The sequence below is a fragment of the Prionailurus viverrinus genome, chromosome B4 (assembly GCF_022837055.1).
Source record: "Prionailurus viverrinus isolate Anna chromosome B4, UM_Priviv_1.0, whole genome shotgun sequence".
NCBI classification, from domain to species: domain Eukaryota; kingdom Metazoa; phylum Chordata; class Mammalia; order Carnivora; family Felidae; genus Prionailurus; species Prionailurus viverrinus.
In genome coordinates this window covers 59582914-59607831 of record NC_062567.1, presented here as the reverse complement: position 1 = coordinate 59607831, position 24918 = coordinate 59582914, and the positions used below count along the sequence as shown (strand labels likewise).

The 24918-nt window shown below is 40.1% G+C and overlaps 2 protein-coding genes across 3 annotated transcripts in view; both read left to right on the top strand.

The window, feature by feature from the left end:
* TMTC1 (transmembrane O-mannosyltransferase targeting cadherins 1) overlaps positions 1–9083 on the top strand; it is a 278435-nt gene extending 269352 nt beyond the window's left edge. For both annotated transcript variants that reach the window (XM_047866166.1, XM_047866165.1), the window contains one exon: positions 3101–9083. In XM_047866166.1, the coding sequence (XP_047722122.1) occupies positions 3101–3241 (141 nt within the window). In that variant the 3' untranslated portion in view covers positions 3242–9083. The remainder of the gene's footprint in view (positions 1–3100) is intronic.
* Positions 9084–10396: 1313 nt separating this feature from the next.
* OVCH1 (ovochymase 1) overlaps positions 10397–24918 on the top strand; it is a 63814-nt gene continuing 49292 nt past the window's right edge. Inside the window, exons 1-9 of the mRNA XM_047867284.1 lie at positions 10397–10422; positions 12008–12342; positions 12998–13116; positions 13391–13488; positions 14255–14424; positions 18740–18835; positions 19689–19840; positions 21565–21754; positions 23705–23792. Of these exons, the coding sequence (XP_047723240.1) occupies positions 10397–10422; positions 12008–12342; positions 12998–13116; positions 13391–13488; positions 14255–14424; positions 18740–18835; positions 19689–19840; positions 21565–21754; positions 23705–23792 (1274 nt within the window). The remainder of the gene's footprint in view (positions 10423–12007; positions 12343–12997; positions 13117–13390; positions 13489–14254; positions 14425–18739; positions 18836–19688; positions 19841–21564; positions 21755–23704; positions 23793–24918) is intronic.

Genomic DNA, 24918 nt, shown 5'->3' with positions numbered 1-24918 from the left:
AAGGTGACTCATGATTATGCAACTGGAAGGCAATAATGGGATAGTTACTCTGTGACTGACAGCCGTGGTCTAATAGAAGAACATGGATGGCGAATCCAAACATGACATTTATCAGGGCAGAATAACCTGAGCTCTGATCTTAATGGTTTTCTAGGGTGTCCAACAGTATGAAATTACTTTTCAAATAGTAACATAATTTTAAATAGTTAAATAGCATGTTAAATAGTTACATTTTAAAATAATGCACGCTCAGTATGTTTTTAGATGGGAGTGTGTCTGCAACTTAAAGCAGCTGGGTTCCCCTGTTAATGTAAAAAGTCCAATAAATATACTGAAGACTTTTCCAGAAAGTCTGGAAATACAGGGGTAATAGTATATTCATTGGACTCTCAGATTAACAAGTGAATCCATGCTTTCCATTTAGAGGTACTTCCCCTAAAAAGGTGTCTGGAGGTTGAAGAAAGATCTGTTAAGTGTATGACTTTAAAATGTAATGAGCACAAGATTAAAAATTAGTTTATGCAGCTTTTCATCTCTGCAAACATCACGTATTAGGTTAAACAATATAAAATGGCCATGTTAGGAGTTTAAAAATGGCCTCATATCAGTGAATTCATACGATGCAATCCAGTGTAAATGTGGATTGGGATGTGGTCATATAGATGCCACCATTAGGATGCAAGAGTATTATCATGAGATCCTAAAGAGCAATCGTTAGCTTTCTGTCTTTTTGCAGAAAGTTATCCCTTAGTAGCAGAGTGCTCCCATCAGTGTCAGCCCATCCCAGGCTCGCTCCTTCCCCGAGCCCGGGTGAAGCTTAGGGTACTGAGGTTACCAGTTGGAATAAGGCTTTGCAAGGAGGCAGCATGAAGAGATGAGAAGAGAGTTGTCTCTTGTTTATACTGCTTGGTAATAAAAGATAATTATTATGAAGCTCTATAAAGGATGGAGTAGATAGAATAAAAATCTAAAATACATTCTTTATAAACACACAATTGCATCAGAGTACTATTTTCAGTACTGTCCTATGATAAGAATACACGTTTTCTAGAATGGCATTGTGCAGTAGACCTCTCTATGATGGAAATGCTCTGTATCTGCACGGGCCAAGGCAGCAGCCACTGGCCCATGTGGCTGTTGAGCCCTTGAAATGTGATTGGTGCAACTGAGCAACTGAATTCTTTTTTTTGAATATAATTTATCGTCAGATTGGTTTCCATACAACACCCAGTGCTCATCCCAACAAGTGCCCTCCTCCATGCCCATCACCCACTTCCCCTCTCCCCCCACCCCACATCAACCCTCAGTTTGTTCTCAGTATCCAAGAGTCTCTTATGGTTTGCCTCCCTCCCTCTCTGTAGCGTTTTTAAATTTATCATAATTGATTTCAATTTAGATAGCCATGTGGGGTCAGTGACTCCCATAGTGTAGACAGCACATTCCTAGAAATCAGATCATTCAGAATTGCTACCTTAGCATCAGAATTGAATCAAGGGATATAACTTTTAAAGAGTAATAATAAGGCTTCCAGTTTAATCAAGAAAAGAGCAATTTGAGGAAGAAAAGATAACTCTAGGAGTACATTTTATATGAAAGGATAAAGAAAGCTGGTGATCAAAGAAGGAAATGCCAATGCACCGGACTGAGGGCTAAATTCAGGGAAAACTCTTGGAAGAGCAACTTCCAGGTCAGCTGAAGTACAAGCATATTTTGGGAGCACACATGTTCAGTCATCTGCATGTGTGTGCTAAGCCTGATACACATCACAAGACACTTGGAAGTTAAATGCTGGAGTTGAAAAAAATAATAATTGAATGTAGCAAACCCCGGTTCTCACTTGTTCAGAATTCTGTTTAGCCTCTTGGGAGAATCAAGGTTAATAATCAGAAATGTTTTCCTTTCCTGCCATTTCCACCCTCCTTTTCACCACTATGGTGAGCGAGTGCTCTAAGTGGACAGTGTCTGCATAAACCTGGATGGTCTTTTAATAATGACAACAATGGTAGCATCAGATTGAGTGTTCACTGTGCGTCAGGCAGTGTCCAAGCTCTTAACATGTATTAACTCAGCTGGAAGATAGTTAAGCATTCAGTGAATATTAGTTGCTAGTCTCGACCTAGTACTTTCACTTAGAAATGCTGTTTTAAATTGTGATGGGAATTCAGAGCGTAACCGGTTTTCTTCCACATGGAGCTGTAATTGAGCATAAAATAGAGCAAACTGAAATTTGGGGGAATGGAGAGAACACTAACAGTCATAGTTAGGAGACATGGCAGGACACGGATCTGAAAGAGGGTGGACCAAATAAGGAAGGTAAAATTTAGTTGCAGAAATGGGCCTGGAAAACAAGAATTGTGACTAATTTGCTCAGAACCATCTGGGACGGGGCACACATGGTTTCCAGTTAGAAAGCCATTGAACAAAGCAGATAGGGGTCAACAGAGGGTGGTGATAGGTGTCTTTAGCAGGTCCAGGGTGACGTGCCTTCCTTCCCGCTTTAAGAGGATCCAGCAGGTACGTATTGTCACACGCCTTGGGTAAATTTAACCCCATATTCCTATAAGTTCTTTTCATTACATAAAAACTTACATTTCCATTACAGCCTGTATTAGGCAAAAGTTGCTTTTATGTCTTAAGCTGGAGATGCAAATAACTTCTACCACTAAAGAGTTACAGTGGATTTCTATTTAATCATCACAACTTGTGCAGTTTCAAAAACATTTCCCACAGATCTCCCTCCATTCCGTCTTTCTCTCTCTGAATGTCTAGCCATGGCTCCATGTGATTACTAAGGAATAGTTCCATTATGAAATGACAGCCTCATGCCCTACATTAGTAGAATTGAAAATCTGTTTTTTTGCCATTTCACCTTAAACTATAACTCTCATCCCTCACATTCTCCAGCTGGCCTGGTACTTAAAACAAATGGATTCTCCAAAAGCACCAACAGATAAGGATAAAATTGCCCATGCAGTCAGGGGTTCCTTCTGAGGACATATGTGTTCAACTGGGCCAGAAGGTCTGTTTCCTAGTCTCCCTGTTCTCCAAGAGCGTTCCAATGGGTCAGAATAGATCATTGTTCCCTTTCTTTTCCCCACAGGGAAACTATGTGTCCGCAAGAGCTTATTATGAGAGAGCCTTACAGCTGGTTCCAGACAGCAAACTGCTGCAGGAAAATCTCGCCAAACTGGATCGCCTAGAAAAACGATTACAAGAAGTTCGAGAAAAGGATCAAACATAAGCAGCACTGGAACCAGTCTCGAGGGACAGTGCTGGTGCCTCTGGAAGAGGAAAAAGTGATGCAGGCTCGCTTTCACAGCAGCAGGGGGGCAACAAAGAAGCTTTCCTGTCTCTCTGCATTCAGGGGGGCACATTTAGGGACACCTGCTGGCACCACTGTGCTGAGGGACTTGCATTTCCATGGAAGAAGACAGAAAGAGCAAGCAAGAGCTAGGCCTGAGAGGAAGGAAAACAACTACTACACGTTTTGCAGATTTTTGTTGGCTTTAATTCCAGATTTCCCTTCATCTATTTCTCTGCTTTCCCAGCCTGAGAAGCTAATTCCATCTCTTAGTGTAGACTTTTATGTCCCAGAAATACAGGGGCTTGAAATGCTATGAAGGGAGAGCAGCTCTTCTTAATGAGTTTTTTCAAAGAGAATAAAATCTCTGGGATAACCATTTGGGAAATTCCACCAAGAGGTAGCTCATTGAATTCTCCAGAACTGGAGATGAGTAATAGTTTGTGTAGAATCTTCTGGAATATATGGGGGAAAGGGCTCTTGAGCGCTGCCTATATTCCCCTGGGGATAATCCCCCTAGAGCCCAATTGAAGAGTAAATTAAATTCCACTCTGATGCAAGGTTTTCCTGTTGCCTAATATATCAAAAAAAGGAAGCTTCTGGAATTGTGTATGTGTATTCTTATCCCTAGGGGAAAATCAAGGATCTTGGTACCCCTAATTCTTTATGGAAATGTTTAAGATTATTTTAATTTTATTACAAGTATTACTAGAGTAGTGGTTCTGCTCTAAGATTTCAGAAGTGCTTTTAGAATCATAAATGTTTCTGCCTCCACATATATTGTTATTTTGGTGGAGAAAAAATAGTATATTCTACATGAGAAATATTAAAGATATTAACTAAGAGAAATGTTCTACTTTGTTATCTTAACGTTCAGTCATCCAGAGATTTATTATTTTTTTGAAAACTATATTTAACCATTGACAAATCTTTACAGTATATCACAGAAATCTTCACAGACTATAAACAGATGGAAAGGGAGCTCTATTGATTTGTCTACTGGGTCTCAATGAGAATTCTGCACTTAGAACATGAGTGATGGAAACTTGGAGTTCTTGGTTCTGTATTTATAATTTTGGAGATTTCATGGAGAATGCTGAAAAAATCTAGGGGAAAAAATCTCAATTTGTAATTTAAAAAATATATATTTATATTTAAAAGATAGAGGTAGCAAAGTTGAATTTACAATTTGACCTTTGTTTTTTAGTGTTATTTATTTCATAACTTATAAAATATTTAATATATATGTATACACACATTTTTTCCTGTACATACTGGTTTTAATAGTAGCTTTCAGAACTGATCATACAAAAATTACAAATCTGAATTACAAAGTAGTTAAGTTTTAACAGCCCCTCAAAAATTTTGTATTCATTATTCACTTGCTGAAGCTAAAGAAATTAAGAATCAGACATCAGTGTTTGGGTGGTAATATATTTTGGAAGTGAAGAAATTGGAACACCTGATTCTAATTTGGCCATCATTATAACCTTTAAAAAAGAGGAGGAGGAGGAGGAGGAGGAGGAGGAGGAGGAGGAGGAGAAGAAGAAGAAGAAGAAGAAGAAGAAGAAGAAGAAGAAGAAGAAGAAAGGGAGAAGGAGGAGGAAGAACAACCACCAAGTGCTGTTCACAGCCCTGGGCCAGGTGGCCTAAACATATAGTAGCCTGAAGGCACTCAGATTTCACGTGCTCAGACCAGGGCAGGGTAAAAAGTCTGTTTCTTCTCAACACAGTATCAGGAAACACTGCCCCTCTATGTTGTTATCTTTTTGTCAAGGTAAGTCTAGTTAAAAAAAAACTTCTTTGGAAAGGGATGATGGAAGGAATACTTTAAATGCAAAGGATTACAGAATTTGAATTGGCATACATGTATTTGTATGCATCAATAATCCAATAATATATGTATTACCACTATGATCTTCGGTTTTTAATAGTCCTGTTAGCCTTATATATCATAACCTTTTCCAAAATTTTATTTAAAATATTTTTCTTGTCTTCAAAATTATGTGTAGTCCTAAGGCCAAGAAATGTACTAGAGTTTATTTTGAATGATCAGCCCACCCCCAAATTGAAAAGCATAAGCCTAGCTAAAAACAGTATCTAAGACTCTAATCACAACTTTTTAAAATAACCTGTAACCAAAACTCACACTTAGGAAATTAATGGAAAAGACTAAGCCCCAAGTTTTGAAAAGCTTTTTTTTTTTTCTCAGCCTTACTTGAAGTGCTGCTAAAGGTATGAGGGTCCATTAGTGGGAATAATTGAAATGTCAGTCACAGTGTAAAAGTTTCTATGGGAAGGGGTCACATGACCTTCAGGAGACTTCTTCTATCTTCTTTTGGGTGCTTTTCTCTCTCCCCATGTCTTTCTGTCTCTCTCTGTCTCTCCCCCTCTCCTCAATCTCTCCTTTCATTCTGTCCCTCCTCCCCCTCCCCTCTCACTATCACTCTGCCTCATTCTGTGTGCACACACTGGCAACTCTTTGAACGTTAAAAGTAAGCACTGTTTGTTGGGTCAGATATTTTTATCCTGATTTAATAATGTCACTGAAATGTAGCCAATGAAATAGTTTTCATAGTTAAATAGTGCCTATAAGAAAATAAATCACATGTTATTTTTCAAAGATATTAAGTGTATTTTATAACTATTTTTATTTGGTTCTTGTAACATGAAAATAATACTCATTCTTATCAGTAAAAGCAGGCTAGTCATGGAGATCTATCTAGATTGCCCTTAATAAAAGCATGCTTGGCATGAGAGTTGATAGCCCTTTCTGAGATGGAGTCTCAGAGCCAGCTTCATGAGCATGCACTTCATGTGGCCCCTCAGGGTCCTGCACTCAGGCACCCATGCTTGGTCAAAGGCTCTGCTTGAAATTCTTAATAATTTTTGAACGACGAATCCTGCAATTCCATTTTGCGCTGGACTCTTAAATATGTAGGGTATCCTCAGCGGGAGGGAAGTTGACTGAGGACAAGACAGGAGTTGCTTTAGTCTGGGTGAACACTTGATCTGGTGATCAGTTTTATTTGTGACTGTGTTACTCTGGGCAGCATTTGCTTTTTTTTCTCAGCTACATTTCAAGTTCCTTGTGTACGTCTGTTCCCCTCTTACTGCCAGTCTATCTAACCTGTCCTTCTGTCCTACCTAGAACCAGTTCTCCTTGTCTTTCAAATTCCCAGGAAATGACAGTCCCTTGACACAGGAACCATGACAATGGCTTTACCATCAACCCTAAGAATTATTCAGAATTTTTTAAATGATCCAGATGTTTTCAGTCTGTATTCATAAAACATGGTCCCGTGATGTAACATAGGTAAACTAAACCAAAGATTAAATGCCTTGGAGGAAAGGGAATTTTATTTTAGGGAATCCTGAGATATATTCTTTTGGGCTTATTTGTTTTGAGGTCTATCGTAAAACAAAGAGGATTGTTGGCACTTTAATTACAACTTCCTATAATACTTCACAGCCCCTAGCATGAGACTCTGACATTTCTCACAGATCATACCTCATCTGATGCAGGGGTTTATAGTGGTTGCACGATGCTTCTGGGCAACTGCTCTTCAATGGGACTAAATGAGAAAATCCAAACTGTTCTATACAAACCCACCTACAAAAGCTATAATTGGAGGGGGAATAAAAACAAATGTGTGGTTTCTTACTGTCTCTATTAAACATTCCAGGCCCCTCAGGTTGACAAGCCACATTCAGCTGATAGTTGAGAACTAATCCCTCACACATACCGGCTCTCAAGCCTGGCTGGGCTATAGGATCACCTGGGGACCTTTGGAAATCTCTGAGATGCTGGCTGCCCAGGTTAAGATGCTAATATGCAGCTAGGCTGCGGAACCACTGTGGGCTAACAACTTTAATGGACTTTTATAACCCTTCTCAAGTTGTGCTTTTAAATCTAGGCTACAATGAGCCAAAGAATTCTAAAGAATAATTTATGGCACAGTTGATTGGTTGAGACTATTGTTTCAAGATTGACAGACAGGTCGGTTGGGTAGGGTAATTTGCACTTGTGGCAGTTGGACTATAATTTGACCTTACATTTTTAGAATTCTTGGTCCTCAGATGGAGAGGAATTGCCATTTGTATACACCAGACAAGTCACCCAGTATGTAAAACTCAGAAGGTGTTCATGGCATAGAGTATATTCCTAAACCTACGTCTCTCTTTTGGTTATACACATGTAAACTTTGGTTAATTATTTCTTAATTGTACTCATTAGAATCAGTTTTTGAGGGGAAAACGAAAAAACTTTTGCTCTGATGTGTTAAGGATTTGCCTCTTACGTTAATCAACCTATAGGATATTAGTAACAACAATCAAGGCAAATGTAGTTGTAGGCGGTTTGTTTGTTTTTAATATTTCACCTAGTTTCCAGATCACATTTACTTTGATTAAATGGCATGTTGTTACCCAACGATGACAAAATGTAATTATCTGACATCTTTTGGCATTTTAAAAGAGTATAGACCTATCAAATCTTGCATTTAGGCTGCAATTAAGATAAAAGCTTACAATGCCAAATACACACACACACACACACACACACACACACAAGGAAACATTATAACTTTTATAATTATTCTTGAAGTTTTGATGTAAAAAAATATGTTGAACAGTTCTTAAAAAAAAGCACTTCCTCCATTATTTTTGTTTTTAGGAGCCATTAACTTAAAGGGAAGAAATAAAATAACTATAATCAAAGGAGTGGTTTAATATCAGCAAAATAAAATGATGCAACAGAATTGATGATATTCATGTCAGTCAAATGGCTCATATAAAAATGTGTTCTTTTTATCACCAAAGATCCTTTCAGTTAAAATCTTTTAGGGCATGTAGCTTGTAAAATCAGTGTCCATCACAATATATGGTCACGATTAGTTTGTAAGTGTAGATCATCATTTACCCCAAAATGGAAAGACATGTCTATGTCCAGAAATCCCGGAGTTTCTTCCCATTCTCAAGTGGTGCAAGTGGAGTGTATTTATGTCACATTGGGAAGTTCCCAGTGTGTATAACATGCTTTTGGGGTTGCCTTGCTAGCCCAAAGAGGGGTGCACCAGTCCAAGAATCTGGAAATCTGGGTGGTAGACCTGTACTGCCCTGGAGGAACTGCCTCACCCTGGGCAGGCTACCTGGTGTTTCAGTCATGTTTATCACCCAGTGAGAGACTAGTTCGTTCTGTGAAACTATCAAGCTCTAAGTGTCTCCTGAATCCAGATTGAAAGCCCTTTACATCGAAGAGATAACTGATTAGTGTTGCCCTTCATTTTAGAAATTCTTAAGATAATCACCGCAACAAAACACATACACAAACAACCATAAAAGGGACTGCACTGCCCAAGTGCTTTAACATGGCAGAGACAGTTACTCTTATTTTGCAGTCTGTACACATGAAAATGAAGTGATTTTGTTATGTTTCTGGGGAAAAAGTATTTTTAAAAATTTCCTCCTAAGGAATTAAAATATCTGTAGAAGCCATGGCTTGCTTTTCTAACGTGGAAATTATTTGCCTTGCAGATCCCTCCTTTTATCAGGGAGAAAATGTCTTGCAGCCTGTTCTTTGTTCATGTTTTTGTTTCCTACTTTGATCAGTTGTATATAAATGTACATTTTTGTTACTTTTGCTGTGCCAGTTAGAAATCTACTTCCCATAAAGTATTTCTCCCATTTAAGTCCAATTATGTACACTTTGCCTAGGTCTTTCCAAAATAAAATTTATGTAAATGTTTATTTTATATAAAATATAATGAAAATAATTACGTCTCTTTCAGTCTCTCAAGTGCTCTGTGATTAGTACCCATTGAAATCCATGTCACTAGATGGGTCTGCTTTAAAAGAAAAAAAAATTCCTTCCTTCCCTGATTCATTCATTCATTCATTCACTCACTCACTGCATTGTTCTGTGTGCTTCATGTCTGCTCTTTTGCACACCTCACAATGACGATTTCAGTCCTTATGCAGTCCTGATCTCTTCCTCTCATCTTGCTGAGTAGATGTCTTCACCTCTTCACAGAATAAACGAAAGTAGAAAACAGATATTCTCTCAGTATCCTATACTCATTCTACAAACTCACCTGTACTCAATTCTTCCTGCTCCTATTACTACAGTGGAAGAAGAGGGCCCTAGGCTCTGGATTTTGCCTCTTGTGAAGCTTCATCCCATCCCTTAACCTCTCTTTTTCATCTTTAACTTCTTCCTTCTACTGGCTCTTGTGAATTCTCTTCTATTTTAAAACACATATACCGATAACCACCATCAAAATCATTTGGAAATAAACATGAAGTCCTTCCTGTATTTCTTTTCATCTCTAGCTGCCACCATGTCTTTCTTCCTTCTCAGCCAAACTATTTGAGTGAATTGTCTTCACCTGTTTTTTCTACCTCCATCCTTCACATTCTCTCTGCTTCATAGTGATCTGTCCCTGCGACAAACATGCAAGTAATTGCTGTTTCTGAGGTCACCAATAATCCCCTTAGTGCTGAATCTTAGTGCAAAATCCCTTGTGGGACATGGGAGAGGGTTCTAGAGTTTACATCAGTGGTTTAGTCTGGATGGGAAAAATTTTTTACACAAAACATTATCTGCCCATGATTTGCTCATTGCTCATAGGTTAGTCACTAACACTCCTAATTGTACAACTATCCTTAGAGGTGGGGCTTCATTAAGGGTCTTGGAAGGCCTCCAATAGGAGAGTATCCTGCCATGATGAAGATATGTTCACATTAAAGGCAGATTTCTCATACATCACAAATCCAATCTGGGATAGTTCAGCCCACTGTCCCTTCTTGACATCCTTCCCTTACATGTGTGTATGAATATTTCCATTTAGATGCTGTGACATCACCACAAACTCAACTTGTACTTAAACCATCATCTTACTAGCAAATTTAAAACAAACAACCTATCAAATAGGTGTACAATTCATATTGAATAGCTCTTTTCCTATTTAATGGGAAGGCATTATTTTGGTAGGCCTATAAGGGACCAATCCTCATAAAAGGACAAGGTCTCACTTCAGGCTGTGAGTGTTGAACTCTGGAAACAAAGAGAGCTGTTCTGTAACAGGAAATGAGACCATGCCCAACCCCATGGAGACTTCTGGGTATGAAAGAAATCACTAAATATCCTGCAAAGCTGTGTGTGCATCATGTGCAGAAGAGTGCAAACTGACGGAGTCTGCAGGCCCCATGTAAAGGTTAGCCATGAACTTGAACACTGTGGGTCCAACTATACTTGCACATCACATGAGCATTTTTCTTTCCCTCTCCCATTTTGTTTGGTAACAGCTTTGTAATGGTTTTAATCTGACTCCTTGCTAAGAAGAAAGAGGTATTTGGGTCCATCCGGAGGGTCTGAGCTTTTATTGGAGAGTAGTTTGCCCCTGGGGCAAGGGATGGCTCTGATAATCCTTGTAAGATCACTACAGTGAAAGCAAACTTTAAAGGTGAGGTGGTGAGCGGCATTGGTCAGGCAGCCACCATACCTGCAGATTTCCTTTGCAATCCTCAAGCGTGGAGCCCTGGTGGTGCAGGGCTTTGTTTTCACAGAAAGGCTGCTTACCTTACTGAGCCCCCTCCCAACTGTCCCCTGGACACCCAGGCCCCAAACCCAGGAGTCATCTACTAAAACTGTTATCCAAGGCGTCTTTATTTAAAATAAATAAATAAAATGGTGCTTGCTATTTATTCTCAAGAGCAGTGCAGTCCAATAGAACTATCTGTGATGATGGCAGTATCCTGTATCTGCTCTCCAATATGGTAGGCGCTAGCCACAGATGCCTATTGAGCCCTTGAAATATACCTAGTGTGACTGAGGAACTAATGTTTTTACTTTAGTTTCTACTAATTTAACCACATGTGCCTCTAATCGGACAATGCTTCTTAATGTTGTAAGATGGGACACAGAAATCCGAGAAACCCCTTTTAGGTTCATGAGATAAGAAGGAGACTTTCAAGTTTCAGGGCCAATTACATTCTTTTAGCTTTTCACCAAAAGGTGCCCACTCACCTTCTGCTACCTTCTACAGTTACAGGGGTCATTGCCCCAGCTGATTCTCACCTGTCTGTACCTGCGTTCCCTCCACCTTGACTATCTTCTGTTTTCCTGTCCATCTGTCTACTGCCTATCTCCCTAATCTGTATACCTCCTACCTTAAGGAGCTTTTATTTCTGTTTTTCACAGAAGACAACTGGGCCTAGGAGATTGGTGTTAGTTATATATAGAATGTCCACGAGCTTTGCTTTAATTTTTTTGATGAAACATACATACATTACAAATTCTGGCTTTGTTCCTCTCTCAACCTCAAGCTAACATATTACAAAGTAATATTTATGGGAAATACTGCTGACATGATAGTATTACCGATGAATTCATTTTAATGATCTTAAATGATGGATCCTACAGCTTTGGCCCATTCCACTGAAGCTAATGACACAACCACCCGGAAAAGGGATGACAGCGTAAACCAGCTCTCTCATACCCACTCTATTTGAAATTCTTGAATGTCAAAGGCTTCCACAAGCTTGTTAGAAGTAGGGGCAGTGCTATGAATGCCTCAGTAAGCTTCCAGGAGTCGGGGGCTTCCTCGCCTCTGGGTTTGGGCCACACTCCCTGGTCTGGGCCCGAATTCCCTGGCGCTGAGCATTCCAGGCCACTGATCAGATTCCAGGCCATTGATCACATTCCAGATCACCTGGATCTGACGGTAGGGCCCTCTGCACACCTGTGAGCGGCGACCACCTCGAGGCCAGAAGGCGGGTAGCTGTGAAACGTGGGGCGGCCGCGCGTGGGTGGAGCGCGGGCCGAGACAGCTGTGAGCCAGCCGGCGCCGCAGGTGCGGCTCATTGGCGCCCGCGCAGGAGTGAAGAGCGCGGCGGGCGCTCCGCGGGGCTCGCTGCTGTCGCCGCTTTCTGCAGCTGCGGCGGAGGAAGCGGGGCGGAGTCCCGGCGCGTGGGGGCCATGCGGGCGCTGGCCGGGATGGTTCTGCTGCTGTTGCTCGCCGTCGGCCTCCCCCAAAGCATAGGTGAGCCCGGACCCCGGACCCTGGGCGCCGAGGCTGCGGCCCAGGGCTGAGTGCTGGCGAGGGAGAGAGACTTCCTTACCCCCTCGGCCACGGAGAGGGAAGGGTGAGTGGCCGGTACAGGCCCAGAAGTTCCCAAAGACCGGCCTGCGCCAGGTTTTCTTTTGGAAATTCTTTGGATTCTGGAGTTCCAGGCTTTAGGCACTTATGCTAAGGCGCCTTCTCCACGGATCAATCGCCAATTAGAAGTAACTTAAAGCCAAATGTCTCTTTTCTGAGTAACATATGGTGTTCTATGACCACCTAATTTACGTAATGCTCACCCTCCCAGAGTAACCCCCAAATCGATCCCCAGAGGGAAAGCGAGCTCATCCTACCCCGCCCCCCGCCCCCGCCAACCCCCCGGGGACTCCCTAAGGCAGCTCAGGCTATAAAGAGGCAGGGGAGTCCTGAGTCAAGTTCTAGTCAACATGGGGCAATTGTGGGATAGTCTTGGGAGTATCTTGAGAAAAAAAGAGGGATAGTCTGCTGCTCGGTGATATCAGAACATCTGTGTGAGGCCAGGAAAATCTGAAGGTGGAGTCTTGATCAAGGGAATCCTGACCTGAGGTGCTCCGGGTGCGTGCCCACACACACAGGTGCTCTCTCTCACACACAGGGCTGAAGTGTGGGATCCCTGCTGTTGATGTCGAACGTAGGACAACTGTCTTGGATTCTGGGTTCTTCTCTGGAAGTACTCGCTGGAGGGATTCAGCAGTTGGTGGACAACCGTGGCAGGTCAGGATAACCAAAGCACTGAGCTCTTGAATGAGAAATGCTGACGTTTTCCTCTGGTTTCCAATATCACAGCTCTGGTTAACAGGTGATTTTTCTCTTAAGCCCATTCAACCCTGTCTGCCAAAAAGTTTACTTCGGGGGAAATCTCTTCCTAACCAATTGTATCGGTAACTTAAGAATGTTATACAAGGAGAGTTGACTTCAAGTGTTTCTAAAGGAGATGGCACCACGGGGAGATGCATATTAGTTGTGTTCATACTTTTCTTCTCGGCAGGTCTCCCTAAAATTAGGCGAGCACCGCTTCTGTGCAGGAAGCTTGATCCAAGATGATCTGGTTGTTACAGCAGCACACTGCTTGGTTGGCCTCAATGAGTAAGTTGTGGATTTCCATTACTTATCAAACCTTGGCTCCTAGCAGTGGGACTGAGAGATTTGAAGCTCTAAATACCCTGCAAAGTTCAATCCCCATCCCTTTCTGAATTTTTCCACCTCGTCCACCCACTCACTGACCTTCCTGATCCCAGGAAACCTTTATCTGTCTCAAGATTTCCTGTGCCTCCTACTCTACTAATTAGAGACCCCAGAGATCCTAGATGTCCTCTATAATTTGTGGAGTTAGTGGTGAGGTGGGGGCGATGGTTACTTGTTCTAATAAATTATTGACATTTATTGTTAAATGGAGGCTCCAACGTTTTAATAATACGAACTTCAGTCATTAGGAGGAAAACAATACTGTGAAAAGAACTGATACTTAGCCAGATTAAGAGAGATGCTGATAATAAGAAAAGGACAGTTCTAGGAACAACTTTTGTATCTTGTTAAAAATGACAGAGCATATATAGACTAGTACAAAAAAAAAGAGGCTGCTCTTAAATATTTCATGCAGAACTGCAATTGTTGAGCGGGGAAAGGGTTCACAGAATGTGAACACTCTGATGGAAAGCCGTGACTTTACAGATCCCTATAATTTATAGGCAATTATGATAGTTGGTAGTAATCATTAATAAAGGTATATCTTTGAAGACTTAGAAATGCTTCAAGTTACATTAATCACTTTTCATTTAAGCGAGTGAAAACAAGACCGTCTTTCCTGGGGGAAACAGCTATACTTATTGGAGCGGTTTTTCTTTGGTTTTAGGAAGCAAATTAAGAGTCTGACTGTGACTGGGGGGCACAACCTCTTTCCAGAGGGTAAACAAGAACAGAAGATTCCTGTTTCAAAAATGATTATCCATCCTGAGTACAACAGACTTGGATATATGAGCTCTGATATTGCACTGCTGTATTTAAAACACAAAGTCAAGTTTGGTAAGTAAGGGGAGTTAGCATATTTTAAAAATGTAGGAGAAAAGTGTGCTTTATTAATTCTGTACCAGTTAACAATTAATTTCTGTGTATATCTGGTACTATTAGAATAGCTAAGTTTTGTCCTTCTTAAAATTTTGTTTATAACATATAAAAGCACTGTAAAGATTGAAAGTCCCAGACACAAATTCTGTATGCTTAACTTAATCTGCATTTTAAGTCTTTTGTCTTGACTGGGCTATATTCTAGACTTATACTCAGCTCCAGCCTGGGACTTTGGGACATTTGAAAATGTTTTCAGAGACTTCTTTCTCTCCTCATTATGGACTAGATATCTGACACTGAGCACAGGTAATCTAAACATTTTAGAAAAAATTTTTAAAATCTTTTTGTTTTTAATGCAAAAAAGTAAAGTGATCCGTGACCCAAAACAATGAAGGAGCACAAATCTAGAAGAATTGGCCAGGCATTGAAATAAGCCACTTCCCTTGAGGCATCCCATTGATCTTTAAGAACCTGGAGCTTTAACTTGTCATGCAAGGAGCCTATATGGCAGGAGAGGTGGGGGATGGGTGAATCTGATCTGTGTCTCCCATGTAACCCCTGACTTCACAACAGGTGATGCTTTGAAAGACAGGGGGGAAAAAGGGAGAGATATGGCACATAAAGTGAGGGTATCAGGAAACTTACCTGCTTGAATCTTGGCTCTGGATGGAAGGTTCCCTGAAGGATCTGTAATCATGAGCAAGCAAGCCTCATTCAAGTTAGATGCTGGAATTCCCATCACCTATGACCAAAAAAAAAACTATTGCCCTTTTCCCTGTTCCCCTTTATAGAAAAGCTATGAAGTTCCACTTATGGGAGGTATGTTGTTTTCCTCTCCTCAGTTCTCATAATTGTGTGTATTAGGTCTGAGATATCTGTTAGACATCCAAGTTAGACTTTCACCCCGACCTGCCACCAAATCTGCTCTTGTCACAGGCACTGCCCTCCATGTTGCTAAATTTCAAAGGTAAATTCTCAATCCTCAGCTTACTTGGCACGAGTTTAGACAGACTGGCTCATACTCTCCCTGGAAACATTTTCTTCAGTTGAGTTCCAGGAGTCCCTTGGTTTTCCTCCTACCTCTTTTTGCACCCTTTGTTAGTCTTCTATGATGATACCTCCTCCTCTTTGTGACCTCTGTTGGAGTGCTCAGTCCCTGGACCTCTTCTCTATCTGCCCTCCTTTAGTATTCTCATCCAGGTTCAAGGTTGTAAACACCATCTGCTTGAAGACTAACCCAAATGTTACCTATCACACATGCTGCTGGGATTAATAGGAGTCGTATAGCTAACTGCCTACTGGTCACCCACCCGGATGGCTAATAGGCATCTCAAACTTAATATGTTTAAAACAGAATCTTGTCCCCTGTATCCTAAATCTACTTTACCCATAGCCTTTGATTTTGATGAATGACAGCTCTGCCCTTCCAGTTGTTTAAGCTAAACACTTTGCACTCAGTCTTAAATCTTCTTTCTCTCACATTGTGTACCTAATCCATCACAAAAGCCCCATGGCTTCTGCCTCACCCGGTCTACTCTTACCATCCTGTTCCAGGCTACCATCCTTTCTTGCTTGGGTTAATTTTAATGGTCTCTTAAATTGTCTTTAGCTTTCTCTTTTGAAAGCCTAATTATTATTAACCTAACAACCAGAATAATACTTTTTAAAATCTAGGTTATATTATGTCACTCTGTTCAAAACACTTCAGTGGTTCTTCATTACACTCAGATGGAAATCAATATTTTTATCAATTGCCATCTCTGTCCTCTTAGCCCTAGATCTAGCCTGTTTTTTTGTTTTTTCACTATTTTTTCCCCTTAATCTGTTCCAGCTATTCTGGCCAACTGTTCTCAAGCATATATGACATTATCCCACTGCACGGACTTTACATTCTGTTTCTTATTTTCTTGAAATACTTTCTGCCCAGATAACCACTTGGTTACAAGGCTTTACTCAAATGTCATCTGCTCAGGGGCACCTGGGTGGCTCAGTAAATTAAGTGTCTGACTCTTGATCTCAGCTCAGGTCTTGATATTAGGGTGGTGAGTTCAAGCCCTGCATTGGGTTCTAGGCTAGGTATGAAGCCTACTTAAAAGAAATGTTATCTACTCAAAGGCACTTGCCATGACTATCATATTTTTTTTTTCAACATTTTATTTTACTTTTGGAACAGAGAGAGACAGAGCATGAACGGGGGAGGGGCAGAGAGAGAGGGAGACACAGAGTCGGAAACAGGCTCCAGGCTCCGAGCCATCAGCCCAGAGCCTGATGCGGGGCTCGAACTCCCGGACCGCGAGATCGTGACCTGGCTGAAGTCGGACGCTTAACCGACTGCGCCACCCAGGCGCCCCTATGACTATCATATTTAAAACTACATTTCCCATGCCATCTTCCCTAATCCCCAGACTTTGGATCTTCTTTACCCTACTCTGATTTTTCCGGAGTGATATTACCTAACAACCAAATAAGATATTTTATTTATAATTGGCATTCCTGCTACCCCAACACACACCCTTGTATGTAAAGGATCTTTCTTTCTGCTAATTTACTGGAGTCTAGAAAAGTGCTTGCCACATAGTAGTACTGGATTACCATTAGGGGAAACTATCCTTTAGAAACAAGGGTATACCCTCAGTGGAACAGAATATAGAACCCAGAAATTGACACATGCCTATATGGTCAATTAATCTTTGACAAAGCAGCAAAGAACATCCAATGGAAAAAAGAGTCTCTTCAACAAAGGTTGTTGGGAAAACTGGACCACTTTCTTACACCATACACAAAAGTAAATTCAAAATGGATGAAAGACCTAAAGGTGAAATAGGAAACCATCGAAATCCTAGAGGGGAACACAGGCAGCAACCTCTTTGACCTTGGCCATAGCAGCTTCTTACTAGACTCCGGCGGCAAGGGAAACAAAAGCAAAAATGAACCATTGGGACTTCATTAAGATAAAAGGATTCAGCACAGTGAAGGAAATAATCAACAAAACTAAAAGGCAACCTACAGAATGGAGAAGATACTTGCAAATGACATACTGGGTAAAGGGCTAGTATCTAAAATCTATAAAGAACTTACCAAACTCAACACCCCAAAAATAATTGAGTTAAGAAATGGCAGAAGACATGAACAGACATTTCTCCAAAGAAGAGAAATTTGGAGAAATTTGGATGTTGATGCTCAACATCACTAATCAGAGAAATAAAAATCACAACCACAATGAGATACCACCTCACAACTGTCAGAATGGCTACAATTAACAAGTTAGGAAACTAATGTTGAGAATGTGGAGAAAGGAGAACCCTCTTGCACTGTTGGTGGGAATGTAAACTGGTGCAGCCATTCTGGAAAACAGTATGGATGTTCCTCAAAAAATTAAAAATAGAACTGTCTTATGACTCTACAATTACACTACTATTATTTATCCAAAGGATACAAAAACACTGATTCAAAGGGGTACATAAATCCCAATGTTTATAGCATTATAGTAGCACTATCAACAATAGCCAAATTAAGGAATGGCCATGAACTGATGAATGGATAAAAAAAGATACATACACATATATACATACAATGGAATATTATCACTCAGACATCAAAAAGATTGAAATCTTGGTCATTTGCAATGACATGGGTTGAGCTAGGGTTTATTTTGCTAAGCAAAAGAAGTCAGAGACAGACGGGTACCATGATTTCACTTATATGTGGAATTTAAGAAACAAAACATGAACATAGGGGAAAGGAAGGGAAAATAAGATAAAAACAGAGAGGAAGGCAAGCCATAGGAGACTTTTAAAGATAGAGAACAAACTGAGGGTTGCTGGAGGGGAGGTAGGTGGGGGGATGGGCTAAATCGGTGATAGGCATTAAGGAGGGCACTTGCTGGGATGAACATTGGGTATTATATGTAAATGATGAATCACTGACTTATACTGAAACCAATACTACACTATATGTAGACTAACTTGAATTTAAATAAAATCTTGGAAGGGAAAAAAAAAAGGACAAGTGTATACCCTAAAATGTTAGTTTTCGAGGGTCAAGGTGGTGTGTGTAACACTGGATTATGGTCTTCCTATTTTACTTTTTCTGCATTTTTCTAAATTTCTACAAATATGGAATAGTTTTTTATGAGAGGGGAAAACTTAAAATATATATCAATATTATATTTAGAGGGAAAGTGTAGAAGCCATGAAAACAACTGGATGTTACTTTTCTAAATATATTCAGCATCACTTGCCTATCTAGGAACCTTAAATTTTTCTTTTTCCAGGAACTGCTGTTCAGCCAATCTGTCTTCCCCATAAAGATGATAGATTTGAAGCAGGGCTTCTTTGCATGACCAGTGGATGGTGCAAGATTTCTGAGAGTAAGAGGCATCAAAAAATATATAGTAGTTTTAGATTTCTTTGCCCACTAGAAGCAGAAATTGTAGTGGCCACGAGTAATATATTTATCCTATTTTGTTTTTGTTTTTTTCCCGAGTTATAATCCAGTGAGAATTTCTTGTTGTTTTCACCATAAAAATGTCTGTATCTAAGGCTCAACATAAAACTTCTGCTGACCATTTTGGTTATGATGTGTCAGAAAAAGAAAACCAGCAGTAACTATGACAGATGAAGAAGAATACAGTAAAGGGATAATCAGGAAATAGTCACATTAGTTAAATTTCCTTGTCTTTAATATTATGATTTTTCAAAATTAAGAATTTCACAAATACTGCTTTATTGACTAAAGTTTTCCACTTAGGAAAACTTGAAGTATATGATTAGGAAAGATACAATTGCCTATATTACCTTAAAAAAAATCTGCTAATAAAAAAATGTCCTTTATCACATATCTGATTTTAGGAAAGAATATAATTCACACCTTACAAAAGGACTTCCACATTTTGATTAAACATGGTTGAAATAGGTTTTTTTTTTTAACATTTATTTATTATTGAGAGACAGACACAGAGCGTGAGCAGGGGAGGGGTAGAGAAAGGGGGAGACACAGAATCTGAAGTAGGCTCCAGGCTCTGAGCTGTCAGCACAGAGCCCAAAGCGGGGCTCGAGCTCACAAACTGTGAGATCATGACCTGAGCCGAAGTCGGATGCTTAACCAACTGAGCCACCCAGGTGCCCCTAAACATGGTTGAAATAGTTTTATACTTGTAGGGTTCTTACTGATTTGTTTCAGTGAGGACAATTGTTGACTAACTCATCAGTCCATCTCCACAGCATCAGAGTATTCAGATGTCCTACAAGAAGTGGAGCTTCCCATCATGGACGACAGAACGTGTAATTCTGTGCTGACGGGTATGAATTTTCCTCTCCTGGGGAGGACCATGATGTGTGCCAGTTTTCCTGATGGGGAAAAGGAGGCCTGTCAGGTAAAAAGCATAAGCCAGCCCAGTTATTCAGTATCATATAAGTGATAGTGGATTCTGCCTTTTTCCATGAGCTGCTTTTGGGGAATAATTGCTTCAACATTCTTTTTTTGTTCATCTTTCCACCATGCTTCTACTGAAAAGGTTTACTTGACCTGGCCTGAGAGCATTCTTTCCTGTTCCGTGCCCATTCTTACCCCCACCCCTCTTTTTGGGAAGATGGAAGGAGGGAAGATGGGGAAGGGAGTTCAACATTTCCAACCTAATGCAATGGTGCTCTTTGGCTCTATCTGATTAGGTCTATCTGTGAATTATTTTTCATTCCACTTTTTGTTAAACATTGTGACTTTTTTTAAGTGTTGAGTGCAGAATGCAATGTTGGTACAATGTTTGACCAAAGATGGCACAGCTATAGTAACTGTTGGTTAAAACATGTTGTGAATGACCTCCCAAGGCTGACTACAGTAGCTTATAAAGAAGTCCGATCTTCACAAGTTAGAGGAAAAGGAGACCAATTTGTGAAAGACATGAGTTTTAAGTTTTAGATAGAGAAGATAATTTACTTGGAAAACCACTTTTTTTTTTTTAAATTGGAGGAGTCGGGAGTTTTTATTCTTCCCCAGCAAGCAGCTTGAAACTGCTATAGGAAGCTCCCTAAAATTATCTGTTGGAAAATTTCTTGACTTTTTTGTTCTGGAGCAAGGGGGCAGGTGGTGACAGGACAAGGAGCGGGGAGAGTTTGGAAGGGAAGAGATAGAAATTTACAATTATCCCACTTTCTAAATTGGGACACAGATAGATTAAGGGTGTTTTATCCTGTCTGCATCCTTGAGAGGCAATACTTGGGGGTGGGCGGTTAAACCCTCAATTCTCTGCCTTTTGAAGAGAGTTTAAGTCTGGCACAGAATTGACCCATGTTCCCAAAACACCACATTATTATGAAGGATTATTAAAGAAAGGATCCTAAAATCATGGGTTCTTTATCCTCTACTCTGAGAACCAACAGTCCTATACATATAGCCCCTGGGACAAAATTAGGCCTCTGTTCTGTTCTGAGAGCCTTCAGCCATTGCATGAACTTGACTCAATTCACTGGTGCTGTAGGCTTGGATATGACCCAGTCTTTCCTAGCAATTCCAGATGGCAAAGTAGAGCGGAAGAATGTACCTGTCAATTCCCCCTGCTCCTTTCACTGGTTGCAGAATGCATGTGGTTGTTCACAAACAAGTAGGGGCAAGAGAAAAATTAAGTGTTAGCTCAACAAGATTGCAGGCACTAATTGTAAGGAGGTTACACTTGGGCAAAAAGACTGTACCTTGAAACTAATGATGAAGAGGCAAAAAAATGGATTAAAAAAATGTTGATTGATAGTAACCAGTGGGTATATATGCCTCTACTACTTCTCTCTTTGGGATGAGTGCTGTTTGTTGTTGTGCTGAAATACTTTTTTTTTTAAATTTTTTTTAATGTTAATTTATTTTTGAGACAGAGACAGAGCATGAACGGGGGAGGGCCAGAGAGACAGGGAAACACAGAATCTGAAACAGGCTTCAGACTCTGAGCTGTCAGTACAGAGCCCGATGCGGGGCTCGAACTCATGGACCGTGAGATCATGACCTGAGCCGAAGTCGGACACCTAACCGACAGAGCCACCCAGGCGTCCCTGTGCTGAAATACTTTTAACTCGTGAATATTTTCAAGTTTCATCTTTTTCTGTCCCACAAAAGGGAGACTCTGGAAGTCCATTTGTTTGTAGAAGAGGCAATGGAATCTGGGTCCTTGCTGGGATAACTTCCCAGGGAGCTGGTTGGACTAGAGGTTGGACTTTAAGAAATAACCATAGAAGGGCATCACCTGGCATTTTCTCCAAGGTGTTTGAGTTGATGGATTTTATCACTCAGAACACATTCACAGTAGGTATAATTTCTGTGAATTCATCCTTCTGCCTTTTGTTCTAAATCAAAAATTGATCATGCTTATTTCAAGGGTAGTTATTCTGATATGTTGCAGATATAATCAGAACTAAGCTGTAAAAGAAAGGATGACTTTGTCTGGTTTTCAATTCCTAATCCAATGTATATAAACTTAAATCTCTGAATTCATGAGAACTGATCTCTTTCAGTTTAACTTGAACTTAACTTGGACAGAGCCTGAATCTTCAAGTTTGTGTTCATGTAGATTTTCATGAGATATGGGTCTTTTTTTTGTAATGATGAGATTTTTAAAAAAATAGTCTTTGAGAAAGGATTCTTGCTTCATTTATCCAGGTGACATACCTTTTTCCCCTAAACTAGTTTAGAGCACTAAAAATAAATTACTCACCTCCCATTTTCCCCACTCACCTTTGTTAATTTTACTTGACAACAGTGGGGAAAATAAGGGAGGCCTTGGAGGGTTACTTTGTTTTGCAGCACTAAAATCTAGAATTAGGAAACAAATGTGGGTCTGGAGATGCCAAGCTTGTCCTCAGGGAACTTTCCTACTATTTGGGAAGACAGAGGAGTATGTTGGCCCAGTGATGAAAGATGAGCTAAGCTAAGCTACAAGGTGAGCTAAGCCCCTGAGAGCTGACAGAGCACTGAGGACAAGGCAGAGGGGCTCAGTCCCAAGGGATACAAGGTTTGCCTTGCAGAGGGACAGCACCTGTGCAAGAGAGCAGCCTTTGCAGAACAGAGCGAGTGAGGACACACAACTTACAGGACCAAGCAGTTCAGTACAAGAAGCAAGTCGTTTCAAGGCCGGGAGCCAGAGAGTCAGAGCACAGGGCTCCCTCCAGCCTTCCCTCATTGCAGTCCAAGATCAGCCACCTTGCTGATGATTCGAGAAGCACCACTGTTAACTGGTCCAGCTGAGCACCAGAGCTCCCTCTGACTAGAGCAGGCTTGCCACTCCGATTTGGACCTCAGGGTGAAAGTGTTCTGTTCATTGACATTACTGCACAGGGAGAGTCTCTCCTGGTAGCAATTCTATTCAGTTTTCATCACCTGAAAGAGAAGGTTAAAAGGATTAATAAGCCCTGAACAAAGGTTAACAGTAACAATATTTTAAAATGGCAATGAAATCAGCCAGTAATGGTTAATTCCACAGTCAAATAATAGCACAATGTGACAATTTATTTAAATAATACTTCCTTAACATCATCTAAGCTTCTCATGCCACAGTTGCCTATTTCTTCTAGTTTCCAACAATTAAAATGTGATACTGGAATTTGAAATTGCTGAGTGCATGATAGAGACTTGACATGTCACTGCTAAAATTTGTGTACTTTCGGGGTGCCTGGGTAGCTCGGTCAGTTAAGCACCTGAATTCGGCTCAGGTCATAATCTTATGGTTCATGAGTTCAAGCCCTGTGTCAGGCTCTGTGCTGACAGCTCAGAGCCAGGAGCATGCTTCAGATTCTGTGTCTCCCTTTCTCCCTGCCCCTCCCCCACTTGTGCACTCGCTCTCAAAAATAAACATTAGAAATTTAAATATAAAAAAATTTAAATATAAAACTTGTGAACTTTTACTTTAGTATTTTTATACAAAGGTATTTTATTATAACCCAGGATATCCTAGTGAGAGATGGGGGAGAAAGCCGTATTAGTGCCATGTAATATAAATTTGAAACCTCGATGTGACTCATGATTTGCAAAAGCTGGATAAAGAAATATTAAATCTGAAGAACTCGGGTAAAGAAAAGAACATTATGATTTATAAATTATCTCAGTGAAGTCTAAGTACAGTGTCTAGGTCAAAGCATCTAAAAACATGCATTCCCATAAATATAAATTATATAAATTACAAAGCTTCAAGCTATGTATCATATATCTTGAAATTCTGTTCATAGCTGAAATAAATAATCAAGTTTTTTCTACATTTTGAAAGATTGTAGATCTGAGAGAACAGTGTTATTTGGAGAAAATGGGAAGATTCGTTACCACCATTCCAAAGAAAGCAGCTGTTCTCATAATTGGTATGTATCCAAGGTAGGATGATTCTTGGGTTTCCGCCCCCCAATATCAGGCCACTTAAGGGGCTATGTTTTGTGAATTTTGTCTGGTATTTCAATTTCTTAATCTGCTTAACATAGAAGTCTATATGTTTCTTCTGATATTTTCTGATTAGCAAACATTTGCTGGTTGGTATTTCTGCTATCCACCGATACAAATCATCAGCACAAGTAGTATTAAGACTGGAGCTTATCTGAATTGATGTTTTCAAATATCCAATGTTGAAAGCATCTGCTAGTGAGATTGTTACGGGAATTTAGTGATGAATCCTTTCCTACTTATTTCTGTAATAATGGTGGTATTTTATTTCCCAGAAGATGGGAAATAGCTGGAGATGAATATGTTTCACTGTCTTTAAATTTTTTCTACATAGTCTGTCCCCTCTAAAGATATCTTTAAGCTTTAGAAATAAGTTTTGCAAGTATTTCACTTCCTCAAGTGTTCTGAATTTTAAAAATTGAGCATTTAAAGATATGCAAAGGTAGATCATAGTTCTGTGAGTTTATAATCTGGTAAGAAGAAAGAGCTGGATAAAAAACTATGCTGTAAAACAAGACCAATAAGCTTTATAATCCACACTACCCAGGCATAGGGTGGTATTTTGGAAAATAGAAAGACTAATTCGCATTGCAGTGGTTTGCGAGGCATGTGTGTGTTTATACCGTGGTTGGGAGACATGGAGGTAGGAATGTTTTAGTGAAGGGGATAGTATTGAAACTACGCATTGAAGGATAGTTATAATTTTATAGCTCATGAAGTTGTTTATAGCTCTAGTGTCTAAGAGATTTCAACATATCATGCCACATAGAGGGGATAATGTGTAAGAAATGTCAGGGAGGTAGAGAATATCATGGTTGTTTGGACAGTGTGAGTCACAGGACAGCTGGACAGTAATGTTAGCATAAATAAGAACTGGTATAGCAGTGGACAATGAAGATAAAAAGGCTGGTTAGCTCTTAGTTATAGAGGGTCTTAAATTCCATGAGGAGAAGATTAGATTTTTTTGCTGTAAGCAATGGGAAACTAAAATGGTGGCAAGATTATATTTATAAAATGGATGTATAATGACCTGTAGATATTTGTTGTAAA